At 35.4% G+C, this 13,820-nt stretch overlaps 1 protein-coding gene across 1 annotated transcript in view; it reads left to right on the top strand.

Annotated features, from left to right (window-relative positions):
- The window catches only part of cfap20dc (CFAP20 domain containing), a 163,118-nt gene that overhangs the window by 51,864 nt on the left and 97,434 nt on the right, over positions 1-13,820 (top strand). The window contains exons 7-8 of the mRNA XM_088636177.1: positions 764-920; positions 2,324-2,476. Of these exons, the coding sequence (XP_088492303.1) occupies positions 764-920; positions 2,324-2,476 (310 nt within the window). The remainder of the gene's footprint in view (positions 1-763; positions 921-2,323; positions 2,477-13,820) is intronic.

Below are 13,820 nucleotides of genomic sequence, written 5' to 3'. Positions count from 1 at the left end.
CAAATGGGGTAATTTAAAATAATTGCTCTCTCAGAAATTAAATTGCTGCAGAGGTGATTGTTCCTTAGTATTTAAATGGAACACAGTGCACACTTACATTAAAATACTCAAACCAGTGACTCAAAAATACCGCATGAAACCTTTTGTTTTACTTTAGAAAGCTTTGACATTAATATAAGCACTAGTGCAAAATCAGAACAAAATAATGATGGCTCTTTGTGGCTTTCATTAGCTATGATTTAAAAATCAGAAAGTTCACTGGGTCCAAATACAGTACGTCACGTTTTCTTGTACATGTCACCAGTCAAAATATTAAAGATAGTAGTTGCCTAGATTACACTGTGCATCTGTGTCAGAAAATTAAATATTATTTGTGTTTAATTAAATGTTGTGGCATCACTTAAACCAAATATAAATATATACACTATTGTTTTCTTGGTATAGATGTACAGCAGATATCATAGATTTAACATAGTTTTCTTCTAAATCAGGTCTAATTACTCTTTTTAATGACAACAATGTCCAAAATCTGAAAGGATGAAGAGAATATCAACTATTTAAATATACAAATGAGGGAGGGGCTCATGCATTGCTCATTTCTTTATTTTTTTCATTGGCAACAATGTTTCCATCAAAATTTAATAGAAGAGTCAATAGAAGTGTCCACAAGACTCATTCAGTGGCATTTGTGAACTACATTATTTTAATTGCTCCTGTAAATGATTAGTAATTAATTTGTTTATTTCTCTTTTGCCATTTACAGTGGTGTAACGTGTGTATCGACCTTGTTTCATTTACCAGTGAGATATTCAAAGGAGCTGCGTTTCTGTCTTTAGACGGAATAATTATCTCAGCAACCTGTAGGCTGAGAAAGATCTTCACAATGAAATTACAGCCACAAGGCCTTTTGGATGATGAAGGTATGTAATAAAACAACTTCTGACAAAATACCAGGGTTCCCACTCATTTTTACCAACAAAATTCCAAAACTTCTTTTGCTGCATAATTTACATCTAGCATGTCCTGGGTCTTCATCATTTTGGAGCCATACCTTGTAATTTTCATCTGCTAACCAGGGGTCACTGAAAACACATTTACCCGGCATTTTGACATGGGTGCTAGATTATCTTATGGCTCACTGTAAAATTCCCGTGAGAGGGTCTGACTTGACATTATAAGGTGTAATGTTAGCAACAACAACGCTGCAGCCTCTTTTTAAAAGTTTGCTAACTTATGAACACAATTACATAATACAGCCATGATAATTTTGGGTCAATTAAAAAACATTCCATGACTTTTCCAAAACTTAATGGATATTTTATCATTTTTCAAAACTTTTCCATGTCTGTAAAATGAAATTTCGTTTTCCATAACTTTTCCAGGATTTCCATGACCTTAGGAACCCTGCAATACGTAAAACAAAATTTAAAAAAACTTTTAACAAAGTCTTCTAAAGATTAATCTGTTATTTTTTGCGCTGAAACTTGACTAATGTTGTGTCACCTCTTTTGAGCATTTTCCTTAACTTAAGAATTAAGTTACATAAGAATTTATGTAGCTTTATGTTTGATGAAGTTGATTTTGGGGGTTTTGATTAAAAACGTTTGAGCTTCACATTCTTATTTTGTGTAATTTCTCAAATATAATTTTTTATAGTATTCCACCATCATAAAATGTAAGCCCTAAACTGTGTAAAATATGATTTTAAATTCTGTGGCCAAGGAATTCATTCCAGTGGTCCTCGCAGCACATGGAACAGTGCTTCATGTATTGCACGTGGAGGAGTCATGGATTTGGGATGTATCCATTCCAAGAATAGCTGGATCTGTCTAAAACAGATTTTATGATTCTGAGTATGATAAAATACCCTGTTTTTTGTATTTGACAGTTATACAAAAAGACAAAAATATATAATTTGTTAAAATATGACAGACAGCATACATCTCAAACAATTTAAGCCGATATGAACCCACAGCTAATCCTGGCAGCGATACCAGTTAGCAGCATCTGCTGTGAGCTTTTTCTTAGCATTTACAACTCTATGGAGATTGCAGTGATTAGTGGTGAGAAACACATCCATCTCTAATTTCTAATCAAGAACCTTGTTTTGTGTGGGCTTGGATATATTTCATTTTGAATGGTAATTTGGGGAGAGGCTGTATCCCCTAACTAATTGTCACCTCTCCTTTTTAGTGTAAATTTGATTTTAATATTCTTTCTTAGCTCTTTGCAAGTGAAAGTTTTTAAACATGTTAAATTATCATATTTTTACTATATTTTAAGGAGTTTTCATATAGTACAGGAGTGCAATTTTGTTTTTCAGATCTGTGTATTTCCATTAGTGGTCCAACAGACATAATTCCAAGAATCTGTCAGTTGCCAGCAGATGTCCAGCATGTTACACAGCTGATAAACATGAATACACTGCGGATGGCTGAAATGAAGTTAATTGGGTGCTCTTTATCTTCAGAAACTGGTGGGTATCAAACCACAACTGATGATAGACACTGGACTCCGTTTATGCAGAATAATCCCGAAGAACATAAACTACAGTTGCTGTACATTGGCACTGTGCAGCAGCAGCAAGAACAACATCCATGTTTAGCTTTAGTGAGCACCTACACAATAATAGGACAGAACACAGAGAGTTTTGAGGATTATTTGCACAACTGTGAGTGACAAGGTCCCATCTTTGTGCAGTAATGACCTCTAAGGGGAATTCAAATGTACAGTATAGGTAACTGTCTCACAATGCTCAGTGAAACAGGTTCCTTTAAGACAAACAGAACAGGTTATAGTTACAAGTGGTATTTTATACCCACTCCAGTAGCTCATTGCATTCCCAGCAGTGCATTACCACATAAGATGTTGAATAATGGGCATGCCAGAGCCCTGCAGAGCAGAAGTATTCCATAACTGGTTTCCATATCAACTAAGCTCTCAACTGCCCAATGTCAATATGTAGTGGTGGATTGGAATACTTACAGTAAACAGCTTTAAGGTTTAAGTTCTTTAAAGAGGTCTACAAAACCTGCCAGACTATAGCACTCTTCATAAGGAGTGGACAGTCCTGCCTCAGGAGAACAGTGTCAGGTGCCATGATGCTCATTGCACATTTTATTCTTGTTCAAAGTGCATATTTCCTGATTTATTCACATTATTTGGTTTTATAATAATAAAGATGCATTTTGTCACAGGTAGACACCAAGAACTCAACTGTGACATGGTTACATGTACAGTACAGTTCTACATTTTTCTAGGTTCAAATAACAGTGATATTGTGGTCATCAGAACATTTCACTAGTCAGTGACTACATTTAAGTATTTTATTTATGCTTTTATTAATGCATTGCTGGCCAGGTCAAAATTAATCTATCCTCAGTTTTTGGTTCCCTCGCATTTTCTCTTTATTTGAAAGGTATCTTTTAAGGAAGCCTGTAATTATTTTTTCCATTGTCCATGCTGAGCCAAATTATATTGCCATTTTTAATTATTATTAGAGATGCATTCTAAAGAAATCCCTTTGTCATTGTCATGCACTGTAATATTGACTTTCATAACCCTACACTCAAGTGTAATGTGACTTACTGACATCACATTTTATTTTTTACATTTTTTTTATAGAAGGCCACTTTCCACTATTTTTATTAACTTCACTATATGTATTTGTTCACCTAATAGTATATCATAATAACAATAAGACATAATTTTAGGTCAATATAATAATTATACAGTATATAACATCAGGAACCAAGATTGTATTTAATTCCATGAAATCATGAAACCGTGTTCAGATAAAACTGTGGAAATTATGAGGCTGTTCCCTTTTGATATTTTGTTTAAACTTACCTTATCAGCACAGGCATTAAAAGTAGACTTAAAGTCATTGCAGAATCCCTGGGGCTGATTATTATGTTAACTCTTATGTAAATGGTGTATCCACTTACTTCATATGGATGTATCACTTCTTTAACAACAAGCTGTGGTGTTTTATTGAACTCTGAGCTGACCGCAGTCTAATACCAATTAGACTACTGCTCTAAATGTTTACTTTTGTATGGGAGCGAGCTCTTTGTGTTATGATAATAAGTCTTTTTAAAATATTTCAAAGTTAGTTTTGTGTGTCAAAGTTTTTCTTTTTTTCTGTACAAGGTGACAGGGCTGTAAAATGTCCTAACATTAAATCAGATCAGATAATTCTAAAGCGACATTTCAATTAGTAAAGCCTAATATTTTAAGTGATGCACAATTCTTGGTTGCCTTTAACTGTTCAGACTAAGGATTAAATAAAGAATTCAACCACCACCCATGTGCTAATTCCCAGTACTGCCAGCTCTGGTGGCTGGTACACATAAGGCAGAAGCAAGCAGTCACTTGCAAACAACAAGCTGGCATCATGTACAGATCTAGCCATTCAGAATGCGCATGGGATAATGCATTACTTTTTGGTGCAGGTGCTGCATTTTAGCACACATTTTAAAAATACTCATTTATGGGAAGAATCTGGGCTGTTGCTAGAAAACACCTGGATCAAAATTCTGTTCAATACTGAAGGTCAATCTTTTTCCATTTATAGAATTTAAGTTGTATAAAGTAATATTACAAAAACAGCATTACTCAGTACAGTGCTGGTTTATTACCACACGATGAGGAAAATTAATGTTAGCTTAGATCCTGTAGTTTTGTTAAGTTGAGCAGTTTGAAATGTTTTTGAGTTGTGTGGAGTTCTCTGGTTCCGTTGCTGGATTGGTTTATGGGGAGAATGTGACAAGGGCAGGGGGAGATCAAGAAAAGAGTGGGAGAGAATGCAGAGTAGTAGGTGGCTGTTCAGTAATAAATTGCAAAAATACAGTGGTGTGAAAAAGTAAGTATAAAAAGGATTGTCTTTTTTTACATTTTTGGACAAAATTATATTTGATCGTCTTTTAACAATACTGATAGATAAAGGTGATCTAATTTTAAAAAATAACATTGAAAAATCCCATTTTGCACTCATTTGTATTATTTAAATCATCCGAAATGAAATTTCTTTGTGCTGAAAAAGTTAGTACACCCCTACCTTTATCATTGCATCAGATGCCTAAAATTAAAATCAGGTACACCAAAACAGGTGCAAATGATTAGAAAATCATTAGAGAGTAACTTCCTTTTATAAACATAAAAGGCACTGCCTTTTATAAACATCAGAAACCTGTGGTCTGGTTTGGTCTTAGCAATTGTGGTGTGTGGCTACATTATGCCAAGATCAAAAGAGCTCTCTGAGGCCCTCAGAAGAAAGATAGTTGATGCCTATGAGTCTGGGAAGGGTTTTAAAGCTATTTCCAAAGCAATTTGTAGTCAATCACTCCATTGTCCAAAAGATCATCTACAAGTGGAGAAAATTTCAAATCACTGGCAATCTATCTAGCCAGGTCTTCTGCCCAAATTCAGCCCAAGAGCTGACCAAAAGATGCTGCAGGAAGTTTCCAAGAACCCCAGGATAACATCAAGGGATTTACAGGCAGGTTTTGCCTCAGTCAATGTCAAAGTGGATGAGGCAACCATCTGGAAGAGACTGCACAAGTTTGCCCTACATGAGAGGTCTCAAAAAAGAATATAGATGTACGACTGAAGTTTGCCAGACAATACCTAAGTGAAGATCAGGATTATTGGAACAATGTGCTCTGGATGGATAAGACAAAAGTAGAGCTGTTTGGCCCTAATGTCAGGCGTCATGTCTGGTGAAAACCAAAAACTGCCTTTGAACAAAAGAAACTCATACCAACTGTAAAGCATGGTGGTGAAAGCATTATGGTTTGGGGCTGCTTTTCTGCCTCAGGGCCTGGCCATCATAAAGTCAACCAGGAATTCCACATTGTACCAGACAGTACTTGAGGAGAATGTGAGGCCATCTGTCAAAAAGCTGAAGCTGGACCGTAATTAGACCATGCAATAAGACAATGACCCAAAACACTCAACCAAATACACAAAAGAATGGCTCAAAAAGAGGAAATGGAGGGTTATAGAATGGCCAAGTCAAAACCCAGATCTTAACCCCATAGAAATGCTGTGGGGGGGCTTGAAGTGAAACATCACACAGTTGAAGGAGTTCTATAAGGAGGAGTGGACAACAATTTATCCAAGTCAATGTAGGAGACTAGTAGACAATTACAAGAAAGTATTTCTGATAAAGAGGGTAAAGAAAGTGTTTTCTCTCAGATAAGGAGCAGCTCCCAAATGGAGATGTGCCCAGCCATGCCTGGCTATCTTGATAATTGGCCATTCCTGGCGCCTGTCTGTCTGTGACATTCTTGGGAACATCTTGATTGCAGTCCTAGATGTCAGAGATCATTGTTCCTCATCTCTCACCTTGAACAACCAATCAGAAACCTGCAAGGCATGGTAACCCCATGTGGGTCTGAAATACCCGCTAAACTTTTGACCAATCATCACCTGTCTTGGTTCTGGTTTAAAAGACACTCAGAAACTTTGCTTCTCTGGCCATTTTCACACCCTCAGAGACAATCACGTGACTGCCAGTGTTGTCTGTATAAGGACTGGAACCTTGTTTCAGCAAAGTGTCTACCTGGGGAATGCCCATATGTAAATTGCTACCTAACGCTAACCTGGATGCTTCGTTTGATCATCAAAGTATATGTTTGGACTCTTGTCGACAATCTGAATAAGTTTTTATTCAGCAGCAGCGCTACACCGTGAAGCAAACCAAGTTTCTTCCCCCCTAAAGAGTGACTTGCTCGGACCAGCGTTCACCCTTTGTGCATAGAGACTCTCTACTAGTCAGCTGGACTACTAGTAGGATCCTGAGAGAGACACTGTCGGGTGCGTTGCCACAGCAGAAATCTCTCCTCCTAATTTGTCCGACTCCTAAGCTGCATCCCGACTGGTTGGCTGGGAGCCAGAGGATGCCGTGAGATGCCTATTGACCGCCGTTGGGATTAGACACAGCCACTAGCTGGTCTTTGGTGTCCGTGCTGGGAAATACAAATCCATTGGGTTTACTTTTCCAGATATGGATTCATTTTTCCCGGCACATTGCATCTCGAGAATTCAATTGTTACCTCAACACAAGTTTATATCAATTCAGTTCACATGAGTAATGTATTTACTTTTGAGTAGCTAATGTGAATTTATATCAATGAGACTGATTAACGATAATATAGCCAAACTGAACCTTTGTTGTATTCTTTGTGTTTTACATCTTTGTGATTATGTACCTTGCACTTTAATAACCCTCACAGTAAGATCTGCCATCTGTATCCAGGCTGATATGTTTTATAGGCACAATTTATGTATTAATACATGTATCTTGTGTATTGAATCCGTGCATGTACGTCGCTGATTGATTGATTTTCTGATAGCCATAATGAAGCACCTCGTGATTTCTGCTACAATTAATAAATTGTCCCATTAATATTCAGAAAACCCCTAACCTGTAGCTTTCATTTAATTGAGCAGAAAGTCACCTTGCTCTTACAAGCGGCTCTATTAGCAGAGTTTGTATTAACACACTGCACCCTTTTGAATGCATTTTTTTCAATTTTTGTCTGTCCGGGAGATGGGGGTTGGGGACAGTGATGGAGAGTGAAATAACTGCCCACCAGCACTTTCCCTTCCTCCTAGTGTGAGGTGATAATGTGCTTGCTGGCATGAAATAATCCCTCCCAAACTCTTTCCAAGCATCCTGGAGATGGTTTGGAAAATTAATTCATGTTATTATGTTATTATTCATATCAATATTATCATTTGATATATGCAATTATCAGAAATGTGAATATAGTGTGCGTAGTATTTTGTTGTGAGAGAATTGCAGTTATATTCGTAATTGTATTAACAGTTACAACAGCTATTTCACACCTGAAAACACAGGGTTTTTTATTATACTGACAGTGTGATTGAGCACAGTGAGATTAACACAGTGAGATTAATGAGACGGATAAATTAAGTAAATATGTTCACAAATATTTAGATTTTCGGTTTCACGAGGCAAGATAAAATTGTATCTAGCTGTAAATTAGCTACATGACATTGCCCCCGTGACTTTTTACAGAAAGGGGGCTAGCAGGCAGTGTCCCTAAGTTCATCCTATCTTAATTTTAAATTATGTTTTACCTTTATTTTTTATTTATAAGTTTGAATTTTACTTATTTTTTGATAGTCAGATTTAACCTATATTTGAATAAAGTCTTGTAAATTAATGTTTTTACGAGATGTGTAAGAAGTGCAACAATTTGTTATAGTGCAAATATTACTAATGACTAATACTAATAGTTTATGCTAATGTCTGACTTTCTTATTCAGATGTCTATAAAATATTGAACTAAGTGCCACATTCAGAAATATAATCAAGAATAGTTTGTGGTATTTGTATAGATTAAACTTTTCTTAAATGTATTTAAAAATATAATTTTTCCACATGTAATGTCACTAGGAAGCTCCTTCTTTGTTTAACCATGGTTTCAAAAATAAAACTGACTGGTGAGAAAGCTATGTTTAATTATACTTAAATGTAATTAAAATACTTGAAGTTAAAAGAAATGATTTACGTTGCTTGTTTTAATTTTAAAATGTTTTAAAGGCCATAACCGCTCCAGGCTTCTCTGACTGGGCTCAGTGGGTGGTGTGCTATTTTTTTTAATGACCTGCTGATCTGCTTCACACCACGGGAAAACAGGAGACTGTAATTTATTTCTGAACGAAACACATGTTGCGTTTACAAAATTCAAATGTTGAAAACGTTTCATTAAAAGTTAAAAAACTTACAGTTTACACAAAGATTCTAAGCTGATCACGAGGACGATAAATCACCCATTATTCTCAAGTAAAAAGCAGCTTTTAACTAGACAAACCTGTTTTTTATAGCTCTTAAAGTCATGTCTAAATTAGGTAGGGTCACATCATTGTTTCTAATTTTTGATTTTCTTCAAAAAATAAAATAATCAGTTGTCCATCGTGCTGTACAGTATTATGTTACATTTTTTACATTTTCGAGAGAATTCAAAACGCTTCGACTGATGCATAAAAAATGTAGCATAATGTGTGAATAATTGTGAAAAAACAATTATTTTACTTTATATGGTCAGGCGTTTTGTATACATACTTTTAGTTCCATCCATTTTATGATCTCTTTATCCAGTACAGGGGAGCTGGAGCCTATCCCAGCAACCAACAGTCTCAAGGCAACTCCCTTACACCTGGAATCCGCTTTATTCAAATTAAGGTTTCTAAAAATGCAACCAGGTAACCAGGTTAAATAAAAGTTGTGAAATATTTCACAAATCGCGATTTTTAAAATGCCTGTGGTTTGAAGGCTCTGACATTTGTTCGCAAAGTATTGACATCTGAAATATGGTGTCTTATAAATAAGTGTTTCAATAAGAAAGCAATGGTTATAAAAAATCCGAGAAAACAAATGATCCTGAACAAATACAGGAAGATTGAAATTATTTATTGTTAATAATGATCAGATATGTTACTTTAGTTCAGTTTCAGTGATCTTTTTAATACCATTTTGTTATGCTTGATTATATTGATAATATATACAATTTTCTTTTTAAGGCTTGTTGTAATGGCTTGTATTAAATTGCCCTACAGCGATAAATAATTTGATATTGAACCGATTGACAGTATTCACATTTGCTCATTTATATTTTAATATCATTTAACATCGAACACGTTGTGATATATATAAGTCAATATAGCGTAATAATAGTTACTATTTTATTTTTTTAAAAGGAGTCGTTTGTTAGAAGAAAAACTTGCACCCTAAGCAGGAATCAAACCCACACCTCTGTGATCTGAGAGGCATGCACCACACCAACTGCACCAATGTGCTGTTCCTTATTAATATCTTTAGTTATGCGATTCCATATTATATTCCTTATAAAGCAGATTCTAAAAAGTACACAACGTTTTACTGAAATAACAGCAGCAAGTATTCATGGAAAGGTTAAAACATTATGGCTTTTAACTATATCAACTTAATATAGTTAGAATGAGCACATCAAAACTTTTCCAAAATAAACACAGTAAGTGATCGAGTTAAAGACTTTGATGCATAAAATGTTTATGAAGGTGGAATACTGTTGTGTAGTTTTTTTTCATTTTAGGTATCACTCCCAGCCATATACAGTATGTATAATATATTTATTTTCCTAAATTAATATTGATTATGACATTTAGAGACGTTATGCTTCTGTTATTTTTATGCACAGCTTCCAAAAGTTCCCTTAAGTTGTAAAATTCCATGTTAAGCACATTTAAACATGCACGGTAGAGAGATTAAATGAAGCAATCGTTTCACTAATATCTAATGCACCACAAGTGCCAACTGTTGATCATCTTTGGCCGGTGAATCACATGCCATAGCAACCTGCAGCCTAACCTGGAGCCCCAGTCCCACGTTATGGGGTTTTTACCAAACATTCAGAACATGTTCCCTATGAACATCTCGTTGATGGGGAACAGCTCCACCTCCTTGCAGGCCCTGTAGAGCCTGCGGGCCGTTAATCCGGAGATGACGAAGCCTCCACCTCCGGCGTACGCTGGGTAGACGCCCTGGCCGTAAATGATCTGTACTACATCTGTATTGGGTGGTCAAGGCTTAGGCCTCAAGGACTTCCTTGTTTATAAGTTTCTGTTTTCTGCAGATCCAGCCATTCAGAACATGTGACGATAAGAAGTACACAGAACATCTGCAATAATGCACCGTACATAGTGTGTTACAAACTGTCAGGTTGCACTGTGCATGTTTAACATGGTGTATAGAAGTATTCTGGGCTGTCACCCAAAACACCTGGTTTCAAATCCTGATCAATGCTCAGCCCCATAGGATCAATCTTTTCCAATTTTAGAAAGGAATTTGTATACTGTTTCAGCTTTTTAGAATTTTATACTGTATATTATGACTTTTTACAGTATTATACTGTAGTAGTATTTTGAAAGTAGTATTTTACAAAGCAAAGTTACTAAGCCAGATATATAAATTTTAGCTTGTTGTGAATGCATGTGTTTTTTTCAGGTTTACATCCTCATTAAAATATTCTACATTTTGTCTGAATGCTTATTTCAGCAACAAGTAATTAAGAACCAATTTTGCTTTAGATTTTGAGTATGAAACATATATTTCACACATATTGTACTTTTGTGGCTTTAAAACCATATGATATCATATTGTATTTACTGCATATACAGGATATTTATACAGTATACTGATTATACTGCAGTTCATTGACTTGTATGGCATTGTTTTAGTATACTGTATCTGTAGATATGACTTCATGATATTCATGTGTGTGGCACATTGAAAATTGTAGTCCTTGTTCATGTATTTGATTCACGTGGCTGACATTTTAAAAAGACCATACCATCTCATAATAATAGTTGGACCACCTTTAATCACACAATGTTATGTAGAAAGTAGCATTTGTGAATACTTATGCATTCAATTAATTTTTGGTTTTTTATTTTTAATTAATTTGTGCAGGCGCCAAGATTAGCCTCACTTCGGAGTCTTTAGAAATGCTATTGAAAGATGATTAGGTAAAAAAGCAAGGGCTCTCAACAGTGGCAAGTGACGTGTCATCCATTCCCCAATCCAACCCACAATATTTGCCATGAACAGCAATACTTTAACCATGCTGAATTTGATCCTGGTCACTTCCTGTATCTGCTGATACACTTGGACCCCCCAAGCAGGCAGGATCTCATTGCCCACTTGCATTGCCTGTGCTGTGGGCTTCTCCTCAGATGCCTGGGCTGCGTGCTTCAGGGAAGAGCATAGGAGTTTTGAGATATCCAGGATATTTAGAATAATAATCTTTTTAGCACTTTTTCTCAAGGCAGCAAATAAAACAATCAAGCAAAAGGTATCCAACAGTGTAAAACTGAGTTTTGATTTACAGAAATTATACTATAACCTCATTAAGGGTTGTGTTTTCCAAAACAGTCACGTTTAGGAAGATATATATATATAGTATATATTAGTTCAGGTGGGTAGCTCACACCTGAAGAAGGCTCCATGGGCAAAATGTTGTGTTTTCTTTCTTCTTTTTTCAGCATGGAATAAACCTATTACTTGTTACTATATAGTATATAGTTGGTTTAGAATAAGTTACCAAGATTAAGGTTTATTGAAATTTAAATAATATCACAATGTTTTCCTTCTCGTATGGGGAAATGGCCCTTTATTGATTACCTTCCAGTCTGTAGTGAAATGCACTATCAAAGCATTATTTTTTATTCAAACTTCAAACCTCAAGTAGGTTGCAGGTGTAAGGAGACTGATAGGAGCTCCTTTCTCTCTTTCATTTGTGTGTTGTATTCCAGAGTGCTTAATGAGTTTTAAGTCAAGATCATCAGTAATATACCTTCAAAATGAAAATTACAACTGTTCTATGTTATAATCTTTAAAATATCCATGGGAAAGTGAACACAGGCATATCTAAAACATAAGAAACTGGGACAGAAATTTGTCTTTAATATATATATACTGTATATATATATATAAGTCTGTATGTGTTAAAGAGATTTTAATTTTGTGCCTGTGCTTGATTTATCATTATCATTTTAAAAGCCTTGAGGAAATATCGCAACGGACTGCATGGAATTGTCATTTCAAAAGAATTTAATTTAATGCTAACAGTTTCTATGTGTTGCAATGGAGTGATTTTACTTTGAAACCTAACTGAACGTGGGTCAGTGACTCATACCTGCAGACTGTAATTATCTTTGCTTGTTGTGACAAAAATAAATGCTCTAGTAATTCATTATAATTTCTATTTCCACTTCAATAGTCTTTTTTATCTTTGCATATTTATCTATTTTGACAGCTGTCTTATACGTGTTGATTTATCCTGTTACGGCACAGAAATAAATTATATTCATACCAGGAGAATTTTCATGTAAATGAGCCCTTGTAATTGGTCTCTGTGTTATTAGCATAACAAACCTAATAATAATTAAAGAGGATTGACATTAAACAAGACTACTTTAATCTATTAATATAAAAATACTTTTGTAACTTTGTGTTAATGCAGTATATTCCATTTAAAAGTCTTTCGTATTATGTAAGGAATAAGAAGGAAATCTAGAATGTAACTAAATACTAGGACTAGATTATAAATAGGCATTGTATTTGTCATCCCCTTTGAAGTGTCATATTTAATCATTTCAAGTAGGTAGCTGCATCAGCATGCACAGAATGCAAAGGAAGAAGTAAAGGTTTCTTCCATGTTGAAAAGTGAAGAAAGAAAACACAACATTTCGGCTGTGGAGCCTTCTTTGGGTGTGAGAAAGACAGGGAAATCAGCAAAGATTATAAATCAAGAGAGGTGTGAAGTTGAAACCTGCAAATGAATAGAGAAGATTAGAAGGAAACGAGTCTGTCGTAAAGAGAAGGGGGAAGGTGTGAACCCAGTTTCAGGGTAATTTTGATTTCTTATTGCAGGTTTCGACTTCACACTTCTCTTCACTTCTCTCGACTTCACACCACCTGAGTGTCCACTCTTCCTCCTCCTGCTCCCGCCTCCTCTACACTCCCGGCTTTTGTTCTCCTATGCTATATAATCTCTGCTGATTTCCCTGTCTTTCTCACACCCGAAGAAGGCTCCACAGCCGAAACTTAATGTTTCCTTTCTCATATTTAATCATTATTAACTCTTTTATCAGTCTTGTCTTTTCCTTTTGTATGGTGAAATATTCTAACCAGCCAACACATAGATATTATACTTATTCCTATAGGTCCTGCGAAGAAAGATATTTGCAGCGTATAGTAATACGGTTTAGGAAATAAAGGAAAAAGTACAGTACAGTAGCTATATATT

This window comes from Lepisosteus platostomus, chromosome 6, assembly GCF_059453375.1.
Source record: "Lepisosteus platostomus isolate fLepPlt1 chromosome 6, fLepPlt1.hap1, whole genome shotgun sequence".
Taxonomy (NCBI): domain Eukaryota; kingdom Metazoa; phylum Chordata; class Actinopteri; order Semionotiformes; family Lepisosteidae; genus Lepisosteus; species Lepisosteus platostomus.
This window is presented reverse-complemented; position numbering and strand designations above follow the sequence as displayed.